This window comes from Pristiophorus japonicus, chromosome 15 (genome assembly GCF_044704955.1).
Source record: "Pristiophorus japonicus isolate sPriJap1 chromosome 15, sPriJap1.hap1, whole genome shotgun sequence".
In the NCBI taxonomy this organism is placed as follows: domain Eukaryota; kingdom Metazoa; phylum Chordata; class Chondrichthyes; family Pristiophoridae; genus Pristiophorus; species Pristiophorus japonicus.
Window position 1 is genome coordinate 130,343,094 of NC_091991.1, and position 22,624 is coordinate 130,365,717.

The 22,624-nt window shown below is 40.5% G+C and overlaps 1 protein-coding gene across 4 annotated transcripts in view; it reads left to right on the forward strand.

Annotated features, from left to right (window-relative positions):
• The window catches only part of smg1 (SMG1 nonsense mediated mRNA decay associated PI3K related kinase), a 153,376-nt gene that overhangs the window by 66,001 nt on the left and 64,751 nt on the right, over nucleotides 1-22,624 (forward strand). For all 4 annotated transcript variants that reach the window (XM_070900928.1, XM_070900929.1, XM_070900931.1 and 1 more), the window contains 16 exons: nucleotides 533-673; nucleotides 866-1,065; nucleotides 1,856-2,052; nucleotides 2,208-2,372; nucleotides 4,227-4,381; nucleotides 8,110-8,258; nucleotides 11,432-11,633; nucleotides 13,967-14,076; nucleotides 15,098-15,245; nucleotides 16,129-16,288; nucleotides 16,825-16,945; nucleotides 17,475-17,723; nucleotides 18,867-19,154; nucleotides 19,253-19,397; nucleotides 20,522-20,660; nucleotides 20,908-21,129. In XM_070900928.1, coding sequence (XP_070757029.1) covers nucleotides 533-673; nucleotides 866-1,065; nucleotides 1,856-2,052; nucleotides 2,208-2,372; nucleotides 4,227-4,381; nucleotides 8,110-8,258; nucleotides 11,432-11,633; nucleotides 13,967-14,076; nucleotides 15,098-15,245; nucleotides 16,129-16,288; nucleotides 16,825-16,945; nucleotides 17,475-17,723; nucleotides 18,867-19,154; nucleotides 19,253-19,397; nucleotides 20,522-20,660; nucleotides 20,908-21,129 — 2,791 coding nt within the window. The remainder of the gene's footprint in view (nucleotides 1-532; nucleotides 674-865; nucleotides 1,066-1,855; nucleotides 2,053-2,207; nucleotides 2,373-4,226; nucleotides 4,382-8,109; nucleotides 8,259-11,431; nucleotides 11,634-13,966; nucleotides 14,077-15,097; nucleotides 15,246-16,128; nucleotides 16,289-16,824; nucleotides 16,946-17,474; nucleotides 17,724-18,866; nucleotides 19,155-19,252; nucleotides 19,398-20,521; nucleotides 20,661-20,907; nucleotides 21,130-22,624) is intronic.

The window sequence follows — 22,624 nt, forward strand, 5'->3', positions numbered from 1 at the left end:
TTTAGGTGCAAAGAACAGGCGTCCAGCTCATGGCGAGGCCCGAAACTTGGGGGCCTTAATCCCTGATGTTCTGCTTCAGCCTACTTAACTCTTTTTGTTCCAGATGGTTGGGGGAAAAGCATTGCAGGAACAAAATGGGCAGGGCATAGCAGAGGGCTGGGAAACAAACATACCTACTTGTTTACTACAGTAGTCATAATAGTTCTTTTAGATTGTCATGTTTTCCTTAATGGGAATGAATAAAGGTGCTTTAATTTGAGTTATATAATCATAAATTGGAAGCAGTTTGAGACTACTTAAACTGATATCAAGAAAGGAATTGTTCATTTTTAAAGACGTTACAATGAGGGTTCTCAGTGTGTAATAGAGCAAAAGAGAATCATGGGGGCTGTTTAAAAACAGGAACAGTTGACTTCTTTGGCAAAAAAGGGAGACTTTACTCCATGCAGTTTTTAATGAAAATTGTATTTTATGCATGGTGGGTAACTGATAGGATACTGGTTGTATAATTTAATATAATTTTTCTTTACAGTAACAACAATCACACAGAGGTGCAAGGGATCTCATTGGCCATAAGTAGTCATATGAGTAAAGCTCCAAGCAACACATTTCATCCTCAGGACTTCTCTGATCTTATTAGTTTCATTTTGTATGGAAGCTGTCACAGAATTGGGTAAAGTTTTAATTTTATTTTCAAATTCCATCTATAATCTAAATACGCTAGTTTTTTTGTAACATTCGTAATGTATAAGTCTCAATTGGCACATTACTTCGAACACTCGTACAAATGTTCCTGATTGTCTCCAAAAATGTTCTGGATTAATATTCTGTAAAACTGGTGTCAGCTTTTCTGTACTTCTTTCAGCAAAGATCACTGGCTGGAAAGACTGTTTCACAGCTGTCAGAGATTAGATAAATGCGATCAGTTGTCTATTCCTCGAAACCTGTTGAAAACTGAGGCTGTATTATGGCAATGGGCTGTGTGGGAAGCAGCACAATTTACAGTGCTTTCGAAGCTACGGACACCATTAGGCCGGGCACAAGATACATTCCAGACAATTGAAGGTAATTGGATCAATGTGTAGTAGTACAGTATTATTTTGCATTGTGTTGCAATGCAAATATTATATGGGAAATCCATTATCTTGATAGTGTTAGCTATTCTAGTGGTTTGTAAGCTGTTAATTGATTTAGATAAATCAACATGGACAGTTAAATTTAGCTTTTAGAATGCTAACTTTAAAAAAAAAAAGTAATCCATCTATCATTTATTCAAATAACTCAGGTGAGTTTCAACATTCCATTTCAAAATGCATTGAAAACTTATGAGACAGACTCCTGCCTATGAAAGAACTCATTGGCCTGGAAATTGTGGTTGGAGGCTTGCTGCCGACATGCACCTCCTGAACCGGGAAAAAAACTACAAATCTAACCTGGTGTCTCCGGAGCTTCGGACCCTTGGGCCTGCAGGCATACGCCTGTATAAAGGCCCAGGGGTGCATGCAGTTCACAGGCTTGTCGGTGCACTAATAGAAAAATCCTATGTTAAATGTCATGTAACATTAGCTGGTTAAACACCTACAGCACAGTTCTTTGAGAGTTAATACCACGAAAAATTTGAGGCATGCATTTAGAGGCTCTGCCTGCAAGTGTTGCGAAATGAGAATTTAATTTATGGTGCTCTGCATGAACCTTAGATGCATTCATACAATCATAGAACGTTACAGCACAGAAATGGGTCATCCGGCACATCGGGTTGAATTCACTTCTTTAAAATTGTTAAAAAATGACAACAATGTCTATTGGTTGTATATTACTAATTATATTAATGGGATTTTGACTCTAAATATTCCAGGTATTATTAGGAGTCTGGCTGCTCATACTTTGAATCCTGATCATGACATAAGCCAATGGACAGCTGCTGACAATGATGATGGACATACGAGCAACCAGCTGAGACTTATTCTTCTACTTCAGTTTTTGGAAAACCTTGAAAAGTTGATGTACAATGCATATGAAGGATGTGCTAATGCACTTATGGCGCCACCGAAGGTTAATATCAAATTATTTAGTCTAAATTCAAGTGCATTTGTTTAGACTGCTTAAGTGACTTTGATTTGGAGAAAACAATAATGTGTATAATTTGCATTGTAGTATTGGCATTCATCGTTGAGATTTAAGCTATGTATGATCATCATGCATTGCAGGTTATTAGGACTTTTTTCTACACAAATCGTCAGACATGTCAGGACTGGTTAACACGGATTCGAGTCGCTATAATGCGGGTTGGCTTGTTGGCTGGGCAGCCAGCTGTGACAGTCCGGCACGGGTTTGACTTGCTTACAGAGACGAAGAACAGCAGCGCAACTCAGGTATATAAAAAAATATCTGTTAAAATTACCCAGAAGCTACCCATAAAGTATATTGTTCTGACGTTAAGATATGCTTTTCCGAGATGTAGTTTTAGGGCAACTCAAAATATAAACACGTACCAATTTTTTTCTTCCCTCCATTGGACAATAATGGTGGGTTCAATCTAGCAGCCAAATGGGGAAATCAAAAACACCTCTTGTGAAGAGTTTATTCTTTAAGGTTGGGATTGCAATAGTGGTTCTCTCAATGATTGGTTTTAGGGGACAGGCCAAGAAAGCAGCTAAACATCACACCCCTATGATCCAGAGTCTAGATAATACATGAACAACAGGGATCCACTGATCACACTCCTTAAAAGTGACCGTGACCTTTCAAAAATGATCGTCAAAAAGTGTGCAGTAAGTAAAAACTGCTGATTAGGTAAAATAATCACTGTTAAATTAATAGTACTGATGGACTTCAATATCCCACTGATTTAAATGGAAAGCAATGAAAAGCTGCTTCGTCACCAGGTGGGTAGGAACAGCACCCAATCAGCATTATGCAAGTATCACAAAATGACTTTTTTAATGCTGAAACCAGGCACATCACTAAAACAATTTTTCCAAATTGCTTTTGGCTTTTCCTTCCTCACTTGGCTCTGCATATACAGCTATAAATAACAGGCATCCAAAAAGTTACATTCACCCTGTTCCCATGGAACTACAATATGCAGAGTGCACTATAATGTCGCATGAAACCAGGTAGACAGTTTACAAATAACTGCGAGATGAGTAACTGGTTGAGGGGAGGGGGATGCCAAATAACTCCCCCCTCCTGTTTTATACTGTTTAAACCATTGAATGGACTAATGGTCAGCAAGTTAAGCATAGCATCTGTGAAGAGATTAACAAGTTAACATTTCAGCCATAACACTTCATCAGAACCCTAAAGAGTTGGGCCTGAGTTGCAAATCACAGATTCAGATTTGTTGAGTGTTTATAATATTTTTTGTTGTTTCAAATTTCCAGCATTTGCAGTGTTTTGTGTTTTAAGTGGGCTAATGGTGTTTAGGGAGGATTTTTTGTTTTGCTCAGAGGAAGGGTGAAGGGGGGCTTATTTGTCCACTGGGGTTGGAGTGCTTTGATGGGCAGAATCAGCCAGCCATGCAAATGACTACTACAAGGTGTTGATGGTTAGAAACTGTATGGTGAATAAAACCTCCCAGGAGCAGCACTGTGCTGAAAATGGCTTCAACAAAGAACTAGAAATCCACTGATAAGGAACAGTTGAAAGAAGAAAAAAATAGCTGAGTAAAAGGGGGAAGGTTTGAAGCAGGAGGATGGAAGAATGCACAGAGAGTGCTTGGATCTTCCATATTGCAAGTCTTTGTAGGACGGAGGACAAAATAATTGAGTTGCAAGTAATGGGTTTTGGGCAGAGAAAAAGTTAAATCTTAAGCAGGTTTTGTAAGGTGCTAACTATATTACAAAAATATATCTTGGGTCATGTATCAGTAAATTAATTTATTTTACCACCCATCAGGTATCTGATATTAATTCAGTAAATTTACTGTTTAGCACAGTGTAGCCTAAATATTAGAAACTGAAATGCAAGTCTTGGGCCATTATGACTAATGCCATTCAAGGTCATTGTTTGACTCAATTAACTTAAGTATATACTCATCATTTTTTTTCCCCTTAGCTGAAATGATTCACTGGCCAAAAAAAAAACCAAATCTGATTTTTATAGTGTATTCAACTGTATTTTCAAAAAGCTGTATATCATGATTTTCTCACTTTATATTAATTTCTGCTTCTAATTGCATGTCTCGTATAGTTTTAAAAAAAATAACCATATTGACTATTTATCAGGGGAATGAAATTGAAGTGACCGTTATGATGATTGTTGAAGCACTATGTGAACTGAATTGTCCTGAAGCTATACAGGGAATGGCTGTCTGGTCTTCCGCAGTCCTTGCAAAGAGTCTTTTGTGGATAAACTCTGTGGCACAACAAGCCGAAGGAAGGTATGAGATGTCTGGTTTGTAAATTAAAGTGTGTTTTAAATTTACAAAATATAGCTAGATCATCCTTCATTAACATGCAGGCCCGATGCTGCAAGATGCACTCTTGATGCTGTGTCAACTGTTCGTCAGTAGAATCTACATCTACAAATAAAATTGAATGCACTATTTGCTTTTAGAATGATTAATTTAGAGTACATCAGTTGATATACGCATGAGCAAATTCATTGGGAAATTTCAACTGTAACAAAAATAGAGTAGTAATATTCGGAAACTTTAATTATCCTAATACAGCCTGGAAAAAACAGTGCTAAGGGTAGGGATGGAGAAGAATTTCTGATGTGTACAGGAGAACTTTTTTGATCAAACCCTCCAGTCCAACAAGGAAGGAAGCAGTGTTGGATCTGTTTCTGGGAAAAGAAATAGGGCAAGTGGATGGTGTTAGTCGGAGATCATCCAGCCAACAGTGACCGCAACATAATTTGGTTTAGAGTAATTATGGAAAGAGACCAGAAAATATCGCAGGTAAAAATGCTCATCTGGGGAAGAACACATTTCAGAGACTTAAGGGACCAAGCACAGATAGATTGGGAAAATAGAGGACATTCAAAGAAGTGATAGTTCGGGCGCAAACTAGGCATATTCCTTTTGAAGGGTAGAGGGTAGAGCCATCCAAAGCTAATGTGCCCTGGAAGACAAAGGAAATAAAAGTTAAAATAAAACAGAAAAGGGAGGCTTATGACAAATGTCAGGACCAAGATTCAGTTAATGACCAGGAAGATTATGGAAAGTATAAGAAGGAATTAAAAAAGTTAATACGCGAGACAAAGAAAGATTAGGAGAAAAGATTAACAGGCAACATTAAATTAAACCCTAAACTATTATAAACCTATAATGTGTAAGCTAAGGAAGTTGTTGGGCCTATTAAGGACCCAAAGGGAAATCTTCATGTAGAGACAGAGGACATGGCTAAAGTATTAAATGAGTATTTTGCATCTGCCTTCACAAAGGGTGTGGATGATGTGAAGGTTACATTAAAAGAGGATAGTGAAAGATAGATAGGGAAGAGGTACTTAAAAGATTAGCATTACTGATAGTTGGTAAGTCACCTGATCTGGATGGAATGCATCCTAGGTGTTGAAAGAAGCAACAGTAGAAATAGCAGAGGCGTTGGTCACAATCGTTCAATCCATATTGGATACAGGAGTATTGCTTGAGGACTGGAGGATTGCTAATGCCATACTACTATTAAAGAAAGGAGAGGGGGATAAACCAGGAAACTACAGACTAGTCAACCTAAAATTAATGGTGGGGAAGTTATTGGAAACCATTCTCATGGACAAAATAAACTTTCATGTGGAAAGGCATGGGTTAATCAAGGAGAGCCAGCATGGATTTGCGAAAGGCAAATCGTGTCTAACTAACTTGATTGTATTCTTTGAGATAATAGAGAAGGTTGATCATGGTAGTGTAGTAAATGTATGGACTTTCGAAAGGCATTCGACAAAGTGCCACACAGGAGGCTTGTTAAGAAGATGGCAGCCCATGGAATGAAGGGTAAAATGGCAGAATGGATATGGAATTGGCTCAATGACGGGAAGCAGAGGGTGGTGATGGGCTGATGTTTTTCAGACTGGGAGGTGGTTTGTAGTGCTGTTCCCCAAGAGTCAGTTTTAGGTCCATTACTCTTTTTTTTTTTTTCCCCCCAATTTTTTAACTAAATGACCCAGACCTGGGTGTAGGGAGCAGTATTGTAAACTTTGCAGATGATACGAAACTTGGCAAAGTAGTAGATAGTGATCAGGATAGTTAAAGACTTCAGAATGACATGGACAGAAGCATGGCAGATAAGAGTTCATTGTGAAGTGATGCACTTTGGGAGGACTAATATGGAAAGACAGTATACTATAAATGGCACAATTTTGCAAAGTGTAGATGAGCAGAGAGACCTTGGTGTCCATATACACAAATCCTTAAAGGTTGTAGGGTGGTTTTAAAAAAAAAACGTATGGGTTACTTAGGTTTATAAATAGAGGCATAGACTATAAAAGCAGAGATCATGCTAAAATTGTATAAATCACTGGTTAGGCCTCAGCTGGAATATTTTGGACAAATCTAGACACCACACTTCAAGAAAGATGTAAAGGCTTTAGCAGAGGTACTGAGGAGGTTTACCAGGGATGAGATTTCACTTCTAAGGAGAGATTGGAAAACTTAGGACTGTTCTCCTTGGAACTGAGAAGATTAAGACGTGACTTAATAAAGGTTTTCAAGATGATGAGAGGTTTTGATAGAGTAGATAGAGAAAAATTATTCCCTCTTGCAAATGCGTCCATAAACACAGGTCATAGATTTAAAGTCATTGGCAAAAGATCTAGAGGGGAGATGGGAATTTTTTCACTGAGTTGTGAGATCTGGAATGCTCTTCCTGAAAAGGTGGTGGAAGTTGATTCTGTAAATGATTTTAAAAGGGAGTTGGACGGGTACTTGAGGATGAAGAACTTACAGGGTTGTGGACAAAAAGTGGGAGTGTGGGACTTGGTGCGACTGCTCTTTCAAAGAGCCAGCACAGGCACGATAGGCTGAATTGGCAGCCTTCTGTGCTGCAAGTTTCTATAATTCTATGATCATGCAACTAATTGTCAAAGCAAGATCAAAGAAATTAACACTGTACTTTTTCTATATGCCACATTCCATGAGTATGAGATGGGTAATGGAATTAAGCCATAGCCCAAAAGAGCTTGCTTTACTGCAGCTCAAGATATGTGTTTGTGTTTGTGTTTATTTTTTTATTCTCCTAATGTCTGGTATCGGTCATATTTTTGTGCTGTTCTCCAGGCGTGAAGCCCTTGGAAAGGACCATTATCATTAACAAAAGTAGATTTCTTTTGTTTGGTTGCTAACAATAAATTTTGCTGAATATTATTTTTGACTTGTGCATTTAGCTGCAGTTACCTTTTTTCCCACCACTTGTCCTCTGTTTGAGGAGCTGATAGCTACTTCTGGCTGTTGTCTATCTGGGGATCACTATTTAAATTCAATAAATTTTCAAACCCATAGTCCCAGTCCCAAACCTGCACTAAATTGTGATTTTCACATTTGCTATGGTGGAATAGCATTATTTGATTGAGTCTAATCTGTATACCTTTGATTGAGCAGGCCATCCTCCCAGTTTCAGCTGAGAGGTGGGATTGTTGTGGGAGCGTAGAAGTTAATTGTTAGTTTATTTTTTCCTACCCTACAGACTTGTGATCTTGGTCTGTGAATTTTTTTCTGAGCAATTTTAACAGCTAAATCTTTGTGGCCATAGTCAAATTTTACTTATTTATTTTTCAGGTATTTGGAACATTTCACACAGTTTTTATACATTTTTTAAACAGACTTTCAATATTGTTTGTTAGAATGATAGAATATGGGGGAGATAGTTTTCCTTCAATATTCTGTCTGTCATAGAGAACTTGGATTTTTGTGGCGGCATTTAACACCCTTTGACTATGAAGGAATGATTAAGCTGGTCTCTGCCTCATACTGAGATGCCTCCTTTGAAAGAACTAAAGATGGTTACTTGATACGGTAAAGGAAGGTCATGTGGGTTCTGGTTTTACCTTTTTGATTTCCCTGGTTATATTAGTCACTTTGCAAATTCTGTGCTTCATTTTCTGCATTATGCTATACTTGAAATAACTTAAGAGTGCCATTTTATTCATGGTTCTGCATTCTGTTTTCTTCAGATTTGAAAAGGCAGCAAATGAATACCAGGAACAGCTCTGTGCCATGACTGGAGTAGACTGCTACATTAAAGGCCTTGACAACTCCCTTCTCAAAGTATCTAACGCCAGTAGTGGTGGTAACCTTGCCAGCCCTAAACATACAGGGAATGGTGAGTATGAGCTGATTGACACAATGGGCCCAAGTTTCCACAAGAAAAAAAACGGGCGCCCCTCCGAGCTGGGCGCCCGTTTTTCGCGCCTAAAACGGCACCTTAAAAAATCCTCGGTATTCTCCACCTACTTACAGGTCCTTTGGCCCTCGGCGCAGCCAGCACGAGCTGTGGGGGGGGGCGGAGCCAGGTCCCGGCGCTGAAAACAGTGCCGGGACCTCTGCACATGCGCGCTACAGTGGGCACGCAAGTGCAGTAGCTCCAGGCGCCGAACTCTGTGGGAGGGGCCCGAAGCACGCAGCCCCTAGCCCTGGCTGAATGGCCTCACTGGGGCTACATGAATAAGGCTCCTCCAGCTCCTGCTCCCCCCCCCGACAAGACCCGACACCTGCCCGCCGACCAGACCCGACCAGACACCCGCTCCCCCCGACCCGACACCTGCTCCCCCCGCCGACCAGACACCCGCTCCCCCCCGCCGACCCGACCCGACCCAACACCCGCTCCCTCCCCCCCCGCCCCGCCCCGACACCCGCCCCCCCCCCCCCCCCCCAACTGACCCGACCCGCGCTCCTGTTCCCCGACCCGACCCCCCCCACTGGACCCGACTCCCGGACTGGATCCGATCCGACCTGCTCTCTTCCTCCCTCCCTCCCTCCCTCCCTCCCTCCCTCCCTCCCTCCCTCCCTCCCTCCCTCCCTCCCTCCCTCCCTCCCTCCCTCCCTCCCTCTCTCTCTCTCTCTCTCTCTCTCTCTCTCTCTCTCCCCCTCAGCGGCACGAACGGCTGCAGAATTCTCCCTGGCTGAAGCACTTTCACACAGGTAGGAAGATGGTTTATTTAATCTTTTCTTGGCCTATAAATGTTTATTCAGGTTGGATTTATTTGTAAAAGTATAAATAAGGATTTATTGTCGAATTTAATGAGTTCCCTCCCCCCCCCCCCCTCGTTCTGGATGCCTAATGTGTAACCTGCGCCTGATTTTTTAATGTGTAGAACAGGTTTTTTCAGTTCTACAAAAATCTTCACTGGCTCCATTCTACTTTAGTTTGGAGTACATTTTCACTGTGGAAACTTTCAAATCAGGCGTCAGTGGCCGGACACGCCCCCTTTTGAAGAAAAAATTCTGTTCTAAACTAGAACTGTTCTACCTGACTAGAACTGCAGAAAAAAAAATGTGGAGAATTGCGATTTCTAAAATAGTCCGTTCTCCACCAGTTGCTCCTAAAAATCAGGCGCGAATCATGTGGAAACTTGGGCCCAATGTGTGGATATTGTATTGTCCTTTCTTTAAATGATAAATAATTAATGGAGGAATTGATGCAATCTTATTCATCCTCTTGTGACTAAAGACTTTCTTTTCTCTTGTGACTAGCTTGAGTGGCATAAGCTAACCTCTCATTTGTGGGTTATCATATAACATAAGTGAACAATAGCAGAGGTGATTTGTAATGTTTGGCCCATGGAAACGCACAATTCTTTTCCACATCACAGCAGTGACGACACACAAAATATTTCATTGGCTGTAAAGCGCTTTTGGGGTCATGAACCGGCCCTATAGAAATTTATTGTTTTTTCTATAAGCCTGGGTGACCTGAGAACAGAATTGATAGCAACGTTCCTTTGGTGTTTTTGTTGGGTCATTAGCTGTGCATCTTCCATCCTGTGGGGTATATGTGGCAAGTACTTCCTGGTATTGCCAGTTCTTCCCCCCTCCTCCACACAATATGTAGCTAGAAAACATTGACCAGCCTCAACGAGAAATGTTTCTTTCTGGCTAAGTGGCAGCAAGGTAAAATGGATTGCACTTTCCAGATCTTCAGCCATTTCCACTGGCATTCTGGACTCCAGTATGTGTTATCCGTGTGGAAAGAATGTTTTGTTTTTTCAGCAATGGAACCTAAATTTTGCTATGTGAACAGAAAACATGATTCAGCTTTTTATGTGAAAGAGGAACCTTGTTAGCAAGACCAGATAACTTTCTAAACTGTCACTCCCTGCATTCTTGATGCACTCATTTCTAAACAGACCACAAGTGCAATCCATTTTACCTTGCTGCCACTTAGCCAGAAGGAAACATTTCTCGTTGAGACTCGTCAATGTTTTCTAGCTACATATTGAGCTGGTTACTTAAAAAAAAACAGGTCCACTATCTCTGGTTAGTCCTGAGCCAGAGCCTTTGGTACATCGCGGAAAACTGTAACTTGGAACATTGGAGCCCCTACAAAATAGGTTGGCCATTATTCCGTTGGAAGCATGTACCGTTCCAACCCAGCTAGCCAATTCTGTCCCTTTTAATTGCCACAGTAATTATGTGGCTGTCACCTCCACAGTTGTATAGTTTGCTAGCTTTCTGCAGTTCTGGGAAAAGAATTAATAATCGGGTGGAAGGCTGTCTTTTTTTCTTAACTGCAGAAAAGGAAGATCATGAGAGGGACCCCTTAAAGGGGCTTGTGCATTTATGCCTTTTTCCTTTGGTTATAAGAGCAGAATTTGCATGCTCTTCGGCCAATTTAAGCTTATTTGAGTACCTACCTTATTGCCTTCCCATAACAACATCTTTGTTCCTCAAATGAGTAAAATATCCTGACCTCAATCAATCTTCCTGACATTCCATTTCAGTTGTTGGTCATCTGTCCAAAATTATCCTTTCTGGTATCGTTCTTAAACTTGCCTTTCACAAGTGAGCTGTCTTCCATTCTCACTCGACCCCCGCCCCCCCCCCCCCCTCCCCTCCCCCCAGATTGAAGAGTCCTAGGTCATTCCCTTAAGTTCAGGGTTCATGGAGCATTGTTGCTTTACTCTGTGCTGTCTTTATGACTTCGGCCTCCTTGTATTGCACAGATCAGGACTCTGCAGCCCTGACCTAGAGCCTCGTACAACTTCAGCATAACCAGGATCTGAACTTAACTGAAAGTGGCAATAGAACTTTCTATTAAATGTAGTTTATTGCCGTTTCATACTGTTTGGACATAAGTACGGAGTCAATTAAATACCTTTGCTTTCTTTCTCCCTTGGTAAATTCAGTTGAGTCTGTGGCTATGGAAGCTTATTTCTTCCCTATGTTCCTGATGGTATGTACAGGTTGTTTTACGCTAAGAAATAGAGACACTAGAAGATGAGCCATCTGACTTGCAGCTTTGTTGCAGATTCACTAATGAGACTTTGTTTTGTACAGCTGAAGGCAAGAAGACTGTTCTTACTAAACAAAGTGATACTTCTCCCGAAGTTGTGAATTATTTGGCGAATAAAGCTTGTGAATGTTACATTTCATTATCTGATTGGCCAGCTGTGGAAGAATGGCAGAATGGTATCTTAGCTTTGAAGAAAAGTACCAATGGATCATCCATCCACCTGAAGGCTGACTTTAATTACATCAGGTTAGAAACTTTATGCGGTCATTTTTATTTTGCACAAGATATAGAATGTATTGTTCTGGGAAGATACTTGGAATGCATAAGTAAGATATTTGGGCAGGAATGTTTTTTCTGTTCAAAGTACATCTCCACTGTCCATATGGAAAAGACTCATTTTTAATTTTTAAAAAAACACAAAATTTGCTGCCTGGTCGACATCTGCCATTTTAAATTATTTGTTGTGTTTCTCCTGCCATGAGAGGCACTTTGCCAACACCACTAATGGGGAAAATCTGCTGGCATCTCAGAACAACTCCATCATTGTTGCAACATTTTTTTTTATATCTGTGTCTATCTCGATGTCTGTGTCTGTCTATCTCGATATCTGGGTCTGTCTATCTCGATATCTGGGTCTATATTCATTCTCGGGATGTGTATGTCTCGCTGGTAAGCGTTTATTGTCCATCCCTAGTTCCCCTTGAGAAGGTGGTGGTGGGCTGCCAATTTGAACTGCTGCAGTCTATGTGGTGAAGATGCTCCCACAATGCTGTACTAGCATGTTCCAGGATAGCGACAATGAAAGTGCCTATATATTTTCAAGTCAGGATGGGTGTGACTTGGAGGGGAGCTCTGAGGTGTGATGGTGTTTCCATGCACCTGCTGCCATTGTTCTAGGTGCTAAAAGTCCTGGGTTTGGGAAGTGCTGTCAAAGAAGCCTTAGCAAGTTTCAGCAGTGCATCTTTGAACTCCTGAAGCCGGCGTTCTGGGGCTCGGATGATTGGCTTCCAACAACCACAACCATTTTCCTTTGTGCCGAGTATGATTCCATCCGAGTTTTCCTCCAATCTGCATTGACTTCAGTTTTACTCGGTCTCCTTGGTGCAGCACTCCGTCTAATGCTGCCTTGATGGCAGTCTATCTCATCTCTCCTCTGGAATTTAGTTCTTTTGAACTAAGGCTATAATGAGGTCTGAAGCAAAGTGGCCTCGGGGAACCCAAACTGAGCACGGATGAACCGATTATTGGTGCGTAAACGCCACTTGATAGCACTGTTGATGGCGCCTTCCATCACTTGGCTGATGATTGGGAGTAGGCTGATGGGGTGATATTTGGCCAAGTTGACTTGCCCTGCTTTTTCTGGAGTTACCTGGACAATTTTACACATTGTCAGGTATATGCCAGCATTGTACCTATATTAGAACAGCTTAGCTAGGGGTGTGATTAGTTCTGGAGCACAGGCCTTCACTACTATAGCTGGGATGTTGTCGGGGCCTGTAGTCTTTGCCGAGTCCAGTGTACTCAGCCATATCTTAATGTCACGTAGAGTGAATTGAATTGGCTGCAGACTGGTATATATGATGGTGGAGCCTACTGGAGGAGATCTCGGAGTTGATCTGAAGCTATCCTGACTAAATGCTGGGTGCTGGTGCATTTATAGTTGGTGAACTTCCTGGACTAGCTTCCAGACACATGAAGTTCTAGATTTCATTGGAATAAATGAAGGAACAATGAGACATAGACAGCTCCTCCCTGTTGGTGACTTCACTGGAGCAGATCTGAAGAGAATCAGTTATTTTCTCTAAACAGCCAATTTGAAAGCTTTTTTTTTTTGGTAGCAATTTTTTTTTTTTTTTTTAAAGACAAACTTTGAAGGAATACTTGGTACAGAAAATACTCCCCTCCGCATTCCTTCTATTTTAATGGCTACCCTGAAAGGAATAAAAATGTTTGTACAAGTGTGCTATGGTGATTATTGTGTGTGCGCGCATGAGAGAGAGGCCGCTTCAACATTAAAACATGTAAAACAGTCTGCATTTCCTGTATTCACACCCTCAATAAACAGTACTTAATTTGAGCGAGTGTTGAAGCCTGTGTGTGGATATTGTCTGAAGGCGAGATCTGGTTCACCTGTATTGATGCCCCTTCCCTCAATGTGAAATGGGAATTATGAGAAAATCTGTGAAGAATAGCTAGTTGGGTGAGATACCAGAACCACAGCTGGTGCCTATTGAACCATACCCCAGTATGAATCATTGTCCTCAAGAGAGGAGCTGTCAAGGAAGACGTTTGGAGACGAGAGAATAATCCTGTCTAAACTGAAGTCCGCTCTTGTATGATTATGACTCTCAACGTTTAGTAGTTTAGAGCAGCTTTCTAAACGGTATGATTTAGTATTTTTCTGTCTTAGTGATAATCTAATAGGTATTAGTCTTGTATTAATTTTCACGCAGAAATTCCAAACTACAGAATAATTAACTTTTAAGAATTTGGGCCTTGTTGCCAAGCAAAGCTGAGGTTTGATCTACAAGTCCTGCAAGTTGCAAGTAAAGTTAAGACGTACGGTGATTTTGTTGCAGAGCTCTCGGTAGCTTTGAGTGTGGAGATTTCCCTGCGTGTCAGGAACAGTTGGAACTATTGCCAGGGGAGGACATTAACTTCATCAATGGAGTTGCTAAAGAAAAATTAGGTATGTAAGAGTATAAACCCACGTGAGCCACGATCCAGGACTTTTTTCCCGTAGAATATTTACTGATTAAATATGAGGCAGAAGTATTCACAGTGAGTTATTTATAACATGAACAAGAGTAGGTTATTAAGCCCCCTGAGCCCTGTTCACTCATTCAGTTAGATCACGCTTGATATGTACCTCAACTCCATTTACCTGCCTTTTCCCATGTCCTTTGGTATTCTTACCTAACACAAATCGATCTATTTCAGTATTCAAATTTCTAAAGACTCCGTATCCACGGACTATCAAATCCCTTTGTTTTTAAAGACATCGCTTAGATCAACTCTCGACCTTCTAAACACTAGTGAATGCAAACCAAGTTTATGCAACCTGTCCTCATAATTTAACTCTTTCAACCCTGGTATCATTCTGATGAATTTGCCCTCTACCCCTTCCAAAGCCAATATACTTTTCCTGAGGTCCAGTGCCCAAAACTGAACACAGTACTCCAGAACCAGTCTGACCAAGGCTCTGTCCAACTGAAGCATAACTTCCTGATTTGTATTCCATTCCCCTTGAGGTAAAGGCCACCAATTCCATTAGCTGCATTTTCTTTTTGTACTTGTCCACTAACTTTTTTACTGATTTGTGTAAATGGACACCGACCATCCTTTGCTCCTCCACAGCTCTGAGTCCCTTCCCATGAAGAAAATATTTCGATCTGTCTTAATTGATCCAGAGCGGATGACCTCACACTTCCCATCTGCTGTAGTTTTGCCCATTCAATCCATGTCCTTTTATAACATCCTGCTCCCATCTATAGACACAATAGCTTACAATTTACTGGACTGCATAATCTTTTAAAATATTATATTTTAACAACACAGAGACTCCTTTAAAAAAAAAAATTACTTTCAGAAAATCTGATTGTTTTTCAATAATTCTACATGTTCATGGATGTATTTAAATAATCTACATTTGCAAATTGAGACATTATTTTTTGGGTTAGATATTAAATATTGAAAATTTATGTTTGTAGACATGAAAAAGCTCCTTCCAAATATGATGAGTCCTGACCCGAGGGAGCTTCAAAAAGCCATTGAGGTTCAACTGATGAGAAGTGCAGTCTGTTTTTCTTCAACTATCGAACAAACTGAACAGGAAAAGAAACTCCACAACAGGACTGAGTAAGTGAATGTGATGATGTTCTATACATTTTACTTCTGTTATGTTGCGTTCTCTGAATCTGTCTGCAGGGATGGATAATTTAGCACAATGGTACTTGATTATATTGGATGGAGCTTGTTCCGTTTCATAAATTATGTTCATGGCTTTTTTAAAGGAATGTGCTTCACGGAAGGCTGTTTGTGATTCTTAATCCATGCCTCAGTTTTGGTTGTCCAGCATTAAAATTTAAATGCGTCATGTTTCTGTTTCCTTTTTTAAAATCTGCAATTGAGCACTTCACAAGAATAGTTGCAGTCATCACATATCTTTATTTCTAGAGAGCTGTAGCTCAAAATTACTTGGCTGCATTTAGCTGAAACTTTTATTACACTATCGCACAAAATCTGAGTCTGAGAATAGTTTGGTGCTGATCTTCCTGATCTATCAAGCAGCGGTTAGTAGCTTAATAAGATGTTTTTTATGTTTCGCCATGGAAATTCTGATGCTAGGGTACATAATGTCATTTTTGTGACCTTTCCCAAAAGTATTTCATTAATGAAACCCAATCATAGATGTGCATTTGACTTTGTTTAGGACTGCAGAAAATTATGTTGATAAATGTGTAATTACTGTGACTACTTTTTTAAAAATTCTCTCATTTGTCCTCCCCACTCCCACCGTTCCCTGATCACCACCAATGCTGCTCTCCATCCCCCATTCGGAACTGCATAAGCAACAGGTGAATTCACCTTTACTTGTTGCTTCTCCCAGACTGCCAGGATGAATTGGGAACTTGTGGGAAGAATTTTACATTGTACCAGTTAAGGCTGAGAACTGTTGGAAATTGTGCTTTCCAAAAGTAACTAACCTGTTCTTGAATATATTTGAATTGCTGTGATTTAGAAATACAGTCAGGTATCTGAAACAGATGGCACGGATTGCTGTTGGACCACTGAGACTATCCACATTATCCATGGCGGGATCTCTGCCGATGCTGAGCACTCTACAGCTGTACTGTTCAACTGCACTTGAGAACACTGTGACAAACAAGCTGTCCACAGAGGCAAGTTTCTTAAACTTCCAGCAAATAGGAATTGGTAAAAAACGACTTTGTTTCTCCTAATCTATTGGATTACATGCCATACTGTTAAAGGCAATAAAAGGGCAGTTTAGAGCTGCTTGCTTCAACCAATTATTTCAGTGTGTGACCCCCAGATAAAATATCAGTTTATCTGTTTGACACTCTCTAACTCAATTGGACTCCTTAGATAGATGTTTCACTTCTTGTCTTAAATGCTGCATATGGCGCAGTGCAAATTGAGGTAGAGGTTCATTGTTTAGTATGGAGAAAACTTATAGCACCATGCTCAACTACCTCCTCCAGGGAGTTTCACTCCACATTGTTCTGGTGTCACATTGGGTCCTGACTCTCGATTCAGGCCCCCTACATTACAGCACCAGCATTAGAGCAAAATTAAACTACTTCACACCAGCATTCCAGTTTGTGATGTAAATACACCCATAATTGGGAATGGCTGTGCATTTTGTACAGCTTTGGAATTGTGAAATTTATATAAATTAACAAAATTGTTTGTGTAGGATTGTCTTCTGCCACTGTATAGTGAAGCTCTACAATCCTGCAAACAGCATGATGTCCGCCCATGGCTTCAGGCTTTAAGATACACAGTGTACCAAGCTCGTATAGCTGAAAAACTGCAAGGTAAGAGAATGATTTAATAGTAACTGAACAAAAGTGGCATCATAAAAATAAACTTCATATTCGTAAGATGTCTTTTATTAGTTGATTACTTTCTTAACTGCCTCAAAACTGTACAGTGGAACCTCCATTCTTTGCTGTAATGGAGGAGACCTTCCTCTTCTCTTTCTCTCTTCCTCCCCCACTGGGTAAATCATATTTGGCAGATAATATTGAGTCCCTGCAATTTGCTCTTGCGAGCTAAACCAAGCGCAATACAAATAAAAATAACTGATACGAGGTGATGTCTTCGGCAAGATCTTGCCCTGGGAAATTCTGCTAGATAATCGGAAATGCAGATAAAGAAGGTTCCACCATATAGTGTTTCAAATGTTAAACCTGATGATGTACTTCTTTGGGAATATATATTTTTTTTAAAAAGGTCTGTCTGAAAAATTCAGTTTATTATTATTGATTGGCTGACATGCAATTTAAATGTTCAAAATTACTCTCCGCTGATGTAAAAATCATTGAAAATACTCCATTTGTCCAGGTTCCAGCACTTCAGTTAATGGACATCTCATGGAACTCGGGCTCACAGCAGTTAAATTTGCTCGCAAACAGGGGAATGTCCTTTTGGCCACCAGACTCCTCGAGCAGTGTAGTAAGACTTCATTGAGTGATGCTAACACAACGCAAGATTTAGTCCATCTGTTCAAACAGATGTCATTGCATGGCACTGTCAATGATAAGTGGGGACCAGAACTTGATATTGAGAAATCAAAGCTGTTGTACACTGCAGGCAAGTAAAGAAATTATTTGTAATGTATATTTGATTATATTAATCTTGATGTTTTCTGTCTTCTCTTTCATCATCTTTGTCCCTGCTTTAAGTCACCCTTTTAGCAAAGAGGCAGGCAGGTAATTTTCTTTCACACCCGTCTCCAGCGCAAGAGAACATTTTTCTTCTCCCCCCTTCCCCTTGAGGCTTTAGAAATATACTTGTACTTTTCTTGCAGAATTATACACTTGCCGCAGCCATGAGGAGAGCTGCTACCCCTGGCCTTTGCAAGCATTGTTCAAAACTGGCTGTTGAGAGCTGTTTAACAGCAGTTATAGGAACAAATTTCTACCTTCCACGGCCCCTCAATTCAGTGGAATGATGTCACATGCATTCGTACTTCCTGTAGGGAAGCACTTGCTGTTCTGTATCCGGGAGGGGGTGTAGTGGAAAAACGAAACCAGTAATCATGAGCAGGAACCAACATAATTGTTTTTTCCTGTGCTTTCTTATCTCTCTATGAATAACAACATTTTATGGTACAGGTACTTCAATATTTAACTCCATATGTTTGCATAGGATTATATAGGATATACGGCATAGAAATGGACCATTCGGCCCAGCCAGTCCATTCTGGTGTTTATGTTCCACTTGAGCCTCCTCCCGTCTTTACTTATCTAAAACTATCAGCATAACCCTCTCTTCCCTTCTCCCTCATATGCTTGTCTAGCCTCCCCTTAAATGCATTTATACTATTCGCTTCAACCACTCCCTGGGGTAGCAAGTTCCACATTTTCACCATCTTTGGGTAAAGAAGTTTCTTCTGAATTCCCTATTGGATTTCTTGGTGATTATCTTATATTGATGGCCTCTCGTTATGCTCTTCCCCACAAGTAAAAACATTATCTCTTTATCAACTCTTATTAAAACCTTTCATAATTCTAAAGATCTCTTGGGTCATCCCTAAGCCTTTTTTCAAACCCGTTCATCCTTTCCTGATATGTATACTCTCGCATTTCTGGTATCATCCTTGTAAATCTTCTGTTCTTTTGAACTTCTTTCCAGTAAATTATTTTGAAGGAGTACATTATACCTTTTATTATCATAAAGCTATGCTGAGAAATGCTATTACAAGTATCTGAAACATTTGATCAATGTTAATAGGTCATTCTACACATGCCATGGAAATGCTGAGTTCTTGTGCCATAGCATATTGCAAATCTGCCAAAGCAGAATCTGCAGTTGCCAAGTCGATACTCACATTGACCAAGTGGATTCAGACAGAATGGAAAGAAATGTCTACCCAGCTAAAGCAAGTCTTCAGAGCTCAGCAGCAAAAATCTATTGTTGGCCTGCCAACCTTGGCAAAAAACATACATACTTTGGCTGAACTGACCCCTCCAAGTTTAATAGAGGAAGTGGCTTGCCCCAAAATGGTGGTTGAATCAACAGGTAAGTTTACTGACATTCATTTCACACCAATGAGCAAAAGATTCACACCCTTTCAAAAGTATATTAAGATTGAATTAAAATTGTTGATCTATTTTCAGTGAATATTGGGGTTGGAGAACCTGACTTCATTTTAGGGCAGCTGTATCACCTATCAGCAGTTCAAGCACCTGAAATAGCCAAGTCTTGGGCAGCATTGGCCAGTTGGGCTTACAGATGGGGCAGGAAGGTGGTTGATAATGCAAGGTAAGTGTGTGGGTGATTTTGTTTTTAAACAATTCGATCTCCCATGGCTTTGTACATGGGGTCTCCAGACCAAGCGTAATTTTCAGGTGAACTGAGGTTAGGGGGTGAGGAATAATTGGGCCAGAGTATAAAGATATAATTCGGTCTCTAATTTAAATTCATGTTTTATCCTTATTTTATATAATAAATGATTTTATGTTATTTATACTTAAGAAACAGTAAAAAAATTGAGGCAGAGTTGTTTGGAGCATAGGAGTTCCTTAGCAGTACAGGCTCAGGAGCTGGAAAATCCAAAATTGGCATGGACCGTTTCCATTATAAATGTGCTGTGTCCAATTTTGAGCACCAGACTGTAGGAAGGATGTCAAGGCCTTGAAGCGGGTGCAGAGGGGATTTACTAGAATGGGACCAGGGATGCGGAACTTCAGTTACGTGATGAGACTAGAGAAACTGGGGTTATTATCCTTAGGACAGGGAAGGTTAAGGGGAGATTTAAGTGCTGATCAAAATCATGCAGAGTTTTGATAGAATAAATAGAGAAACTGTTACCAGTGGCAAAGAAATCAGTAACCAGAGCACACAGGTAAAGAACCAGAAGCGAGAGGAGATTTTTTTTTTATGCAGCATGTTATTATCCAGAATGCACTGCCTGAAAGGGTGATGGAAGCAGATACAGCAATAACTTTTAAAAGGAATTGGATATATATTTGAAGGGGAAAATCTGCAGAGCTATGAGGAAAGGTCAGAGAGGAATAGGATTAATTGGAGAGCTGTTTCAAAGAGCCGACACAGGTGCAATGGGCTGAATGGCCTCCTAAAGGCTGTATCATTCTATGATAATTCTATGATGTGTACATACGAATTTATAATGGGAAAACTGAGCCGCAGTGCGACAGAAACGAGATGACGAAGTGGAGGTTTTGTAGACAGGATATGTGCAGACGTAAGATTTTCGAGTATGTTATTGATTGTGTAGTGTCAATATTGACCTATTTATGCTAAAGAAAAATGTATGTGGTTCTTGTAAAGAATGGATAATATCAGCAATATTGACATCTTCAAGTGAATTTTGTTCTGATATATTCTGTGATCTGTAAATCTATTTTTGGGTTGTACTTTGACAGTCAGGGTGAAGGTGTTCCACTTTTGGCCAGAGAGAAGACAGAAGTTCAAAATCTACTTCCAGAAAACACATCTGAAGAAGACAAAGAAGCAATTTATGGAATTTTGGGGCAAGCTATGTGCCGACCAACAGGAATTCAGGTAAATGTTGGAAAAGGGTGTGCTTTTCTGCGTCATTTGTAGTTAATAAAGGGAAATGGCTTCAAATATTTTTTTATCAAAGTATAATGAATCTGAGCCATATATTTGACAACTGGACATAAGCTGTCACATTTATGTTTTCCAGATAATTAAGATTTTTAACTCCGGTTTTCTTTCTCTGGATATGAACTGAATCTATGGTTTGAGTTAAGTCTAGCTTTGCTTTTTTTCTTAAAATTGTATTCAGGATGAAGACTTGGCCCTGCAGATAAATGATGATGAAGAAGATGACATGGTGGAGGTTATTTGGCGGCAGTTGATGACTAACTGCCCATGGCTTGCTGACCAGGATGAGAATGTGATAGATGGACTAATTGAAGTGTGGAGGAAAGTTGTCGACAGGATATTCAACCTTTATAAGCTTTCTTGCAAAGCGTACTTCACTTTCCTTAAACTGAATGCTGGTCAGGTTAGTAACCAAGGGCCCAATTTTGGCCATGACTTGCATCAATTTTTTTGGAGTAAGTTGTTGTTTCTGGTGTAAGTTTTAAAAAAAAAATTCAATTTTCCCCAAAAAATTTGCTCCAGAGTAAGTCGGTTAGGTTTGATTTTTTTTTTAGTTTTTTTTTCAAAAGGGGGCGTTCCCAGACACTTAGGCCAGTTTTGGCCATTTATGTCACTTTGGCCAGCTAAAACTTACTCCAAATCCAAATCAGTGTATGTGGTCAGCTCTGAAAAACATTGCGGGCAGTTAAGAATTCGGCACAGGTTAGTACATTTAAAGAAGCACCAACACTTACAAAGCACTAAATAAAGGCCAAAAAGAAATAAGCAATTAGTTAACAAATAAAAAATAGAAGGAAGCTGAGGACCTGCACCAAGGCTTGCAAAGCACTAAACAAACCACAAAAAGTAATAAGCAATCAATCAATAACAAATAAAAAATAGAAGTCCTACCTTATGCCAGAATCAAGTTTTTTTTAAAAAAGGTCTCTCTCTTTTTCACTTCCCCCCCCCCCAAACAAACACTCTTTTTCTCCATCCCCCCCAATCTCTCCTCTTCCCACCCCTGCCCCCAATCAAAACTCCTCACTAAACAAAGCAAAACCATCAATAAATAAAAAATAAAACTCAAGTCCTACCTCGGCCCAGGAACTCAGCGGGCTGGCTTATCAGTGCAGGAGTCCACTCGGCCGGGGATAGGGTACGGCGAACATCGGGGCATCCCTTCGGCCAGGGATAGGGGCTGCGAGCATCAGGTTCTGCTCACAGCCCGCAGGGCACGCTGGGAGGGCAGGAGCATGCGCGCAGACTTCACTGCGCATGAGCACAGCTGCCAGCAGTGTTTTCTGCGCTGGCCTGTTGCTCCGCCCCCCATTTCACTATCTTCGCCACGCTGGGACACTGGAGACTCGGCAGAGCGGGCTGGATGGGGCCACTTTTTTTCGCCGCCGTTCGCAGCGTGCAAAGTCGCCGCATTTAAGGTAAGTGCGCCGAAAGAAGGGGTTGGGGAAAATTGGGCCCCAAATTACTTATCATTCTCGCCAGGTTTATGTACTTGAGAGGAGGGGGAAAATGAAATGGGACATCTGTCAGCCATTAAATATCCATCTACTTGATGTGATTTATTTTATTTGGATTGGCTTCTCCAATCAACTTGACAGTTTTCTTAGTGTCAATATCACATTGCACTTATGTTTCTTCTGGCAATGAAATCTTCCTCTGGCCAGTATCCTGCTGGATTTATTTGTGCCGGCACAATATCTTCCTAGATTTTGATATGAAGTCCCCGATTTTAAAAAAAGCATCTACTGCAGGAAGAGGTTTCCTGTAACTGGTCATAACAATCATCATCTGCCAGAAGTTCCAAGAAAGGCCCAGAAAGACGCTGGAGCTCTGACTGGAAACGTATTGTGAATTTTGGGTTGAAACTGAAAAATGTAGGCTCTGGCCTTTACTAATGC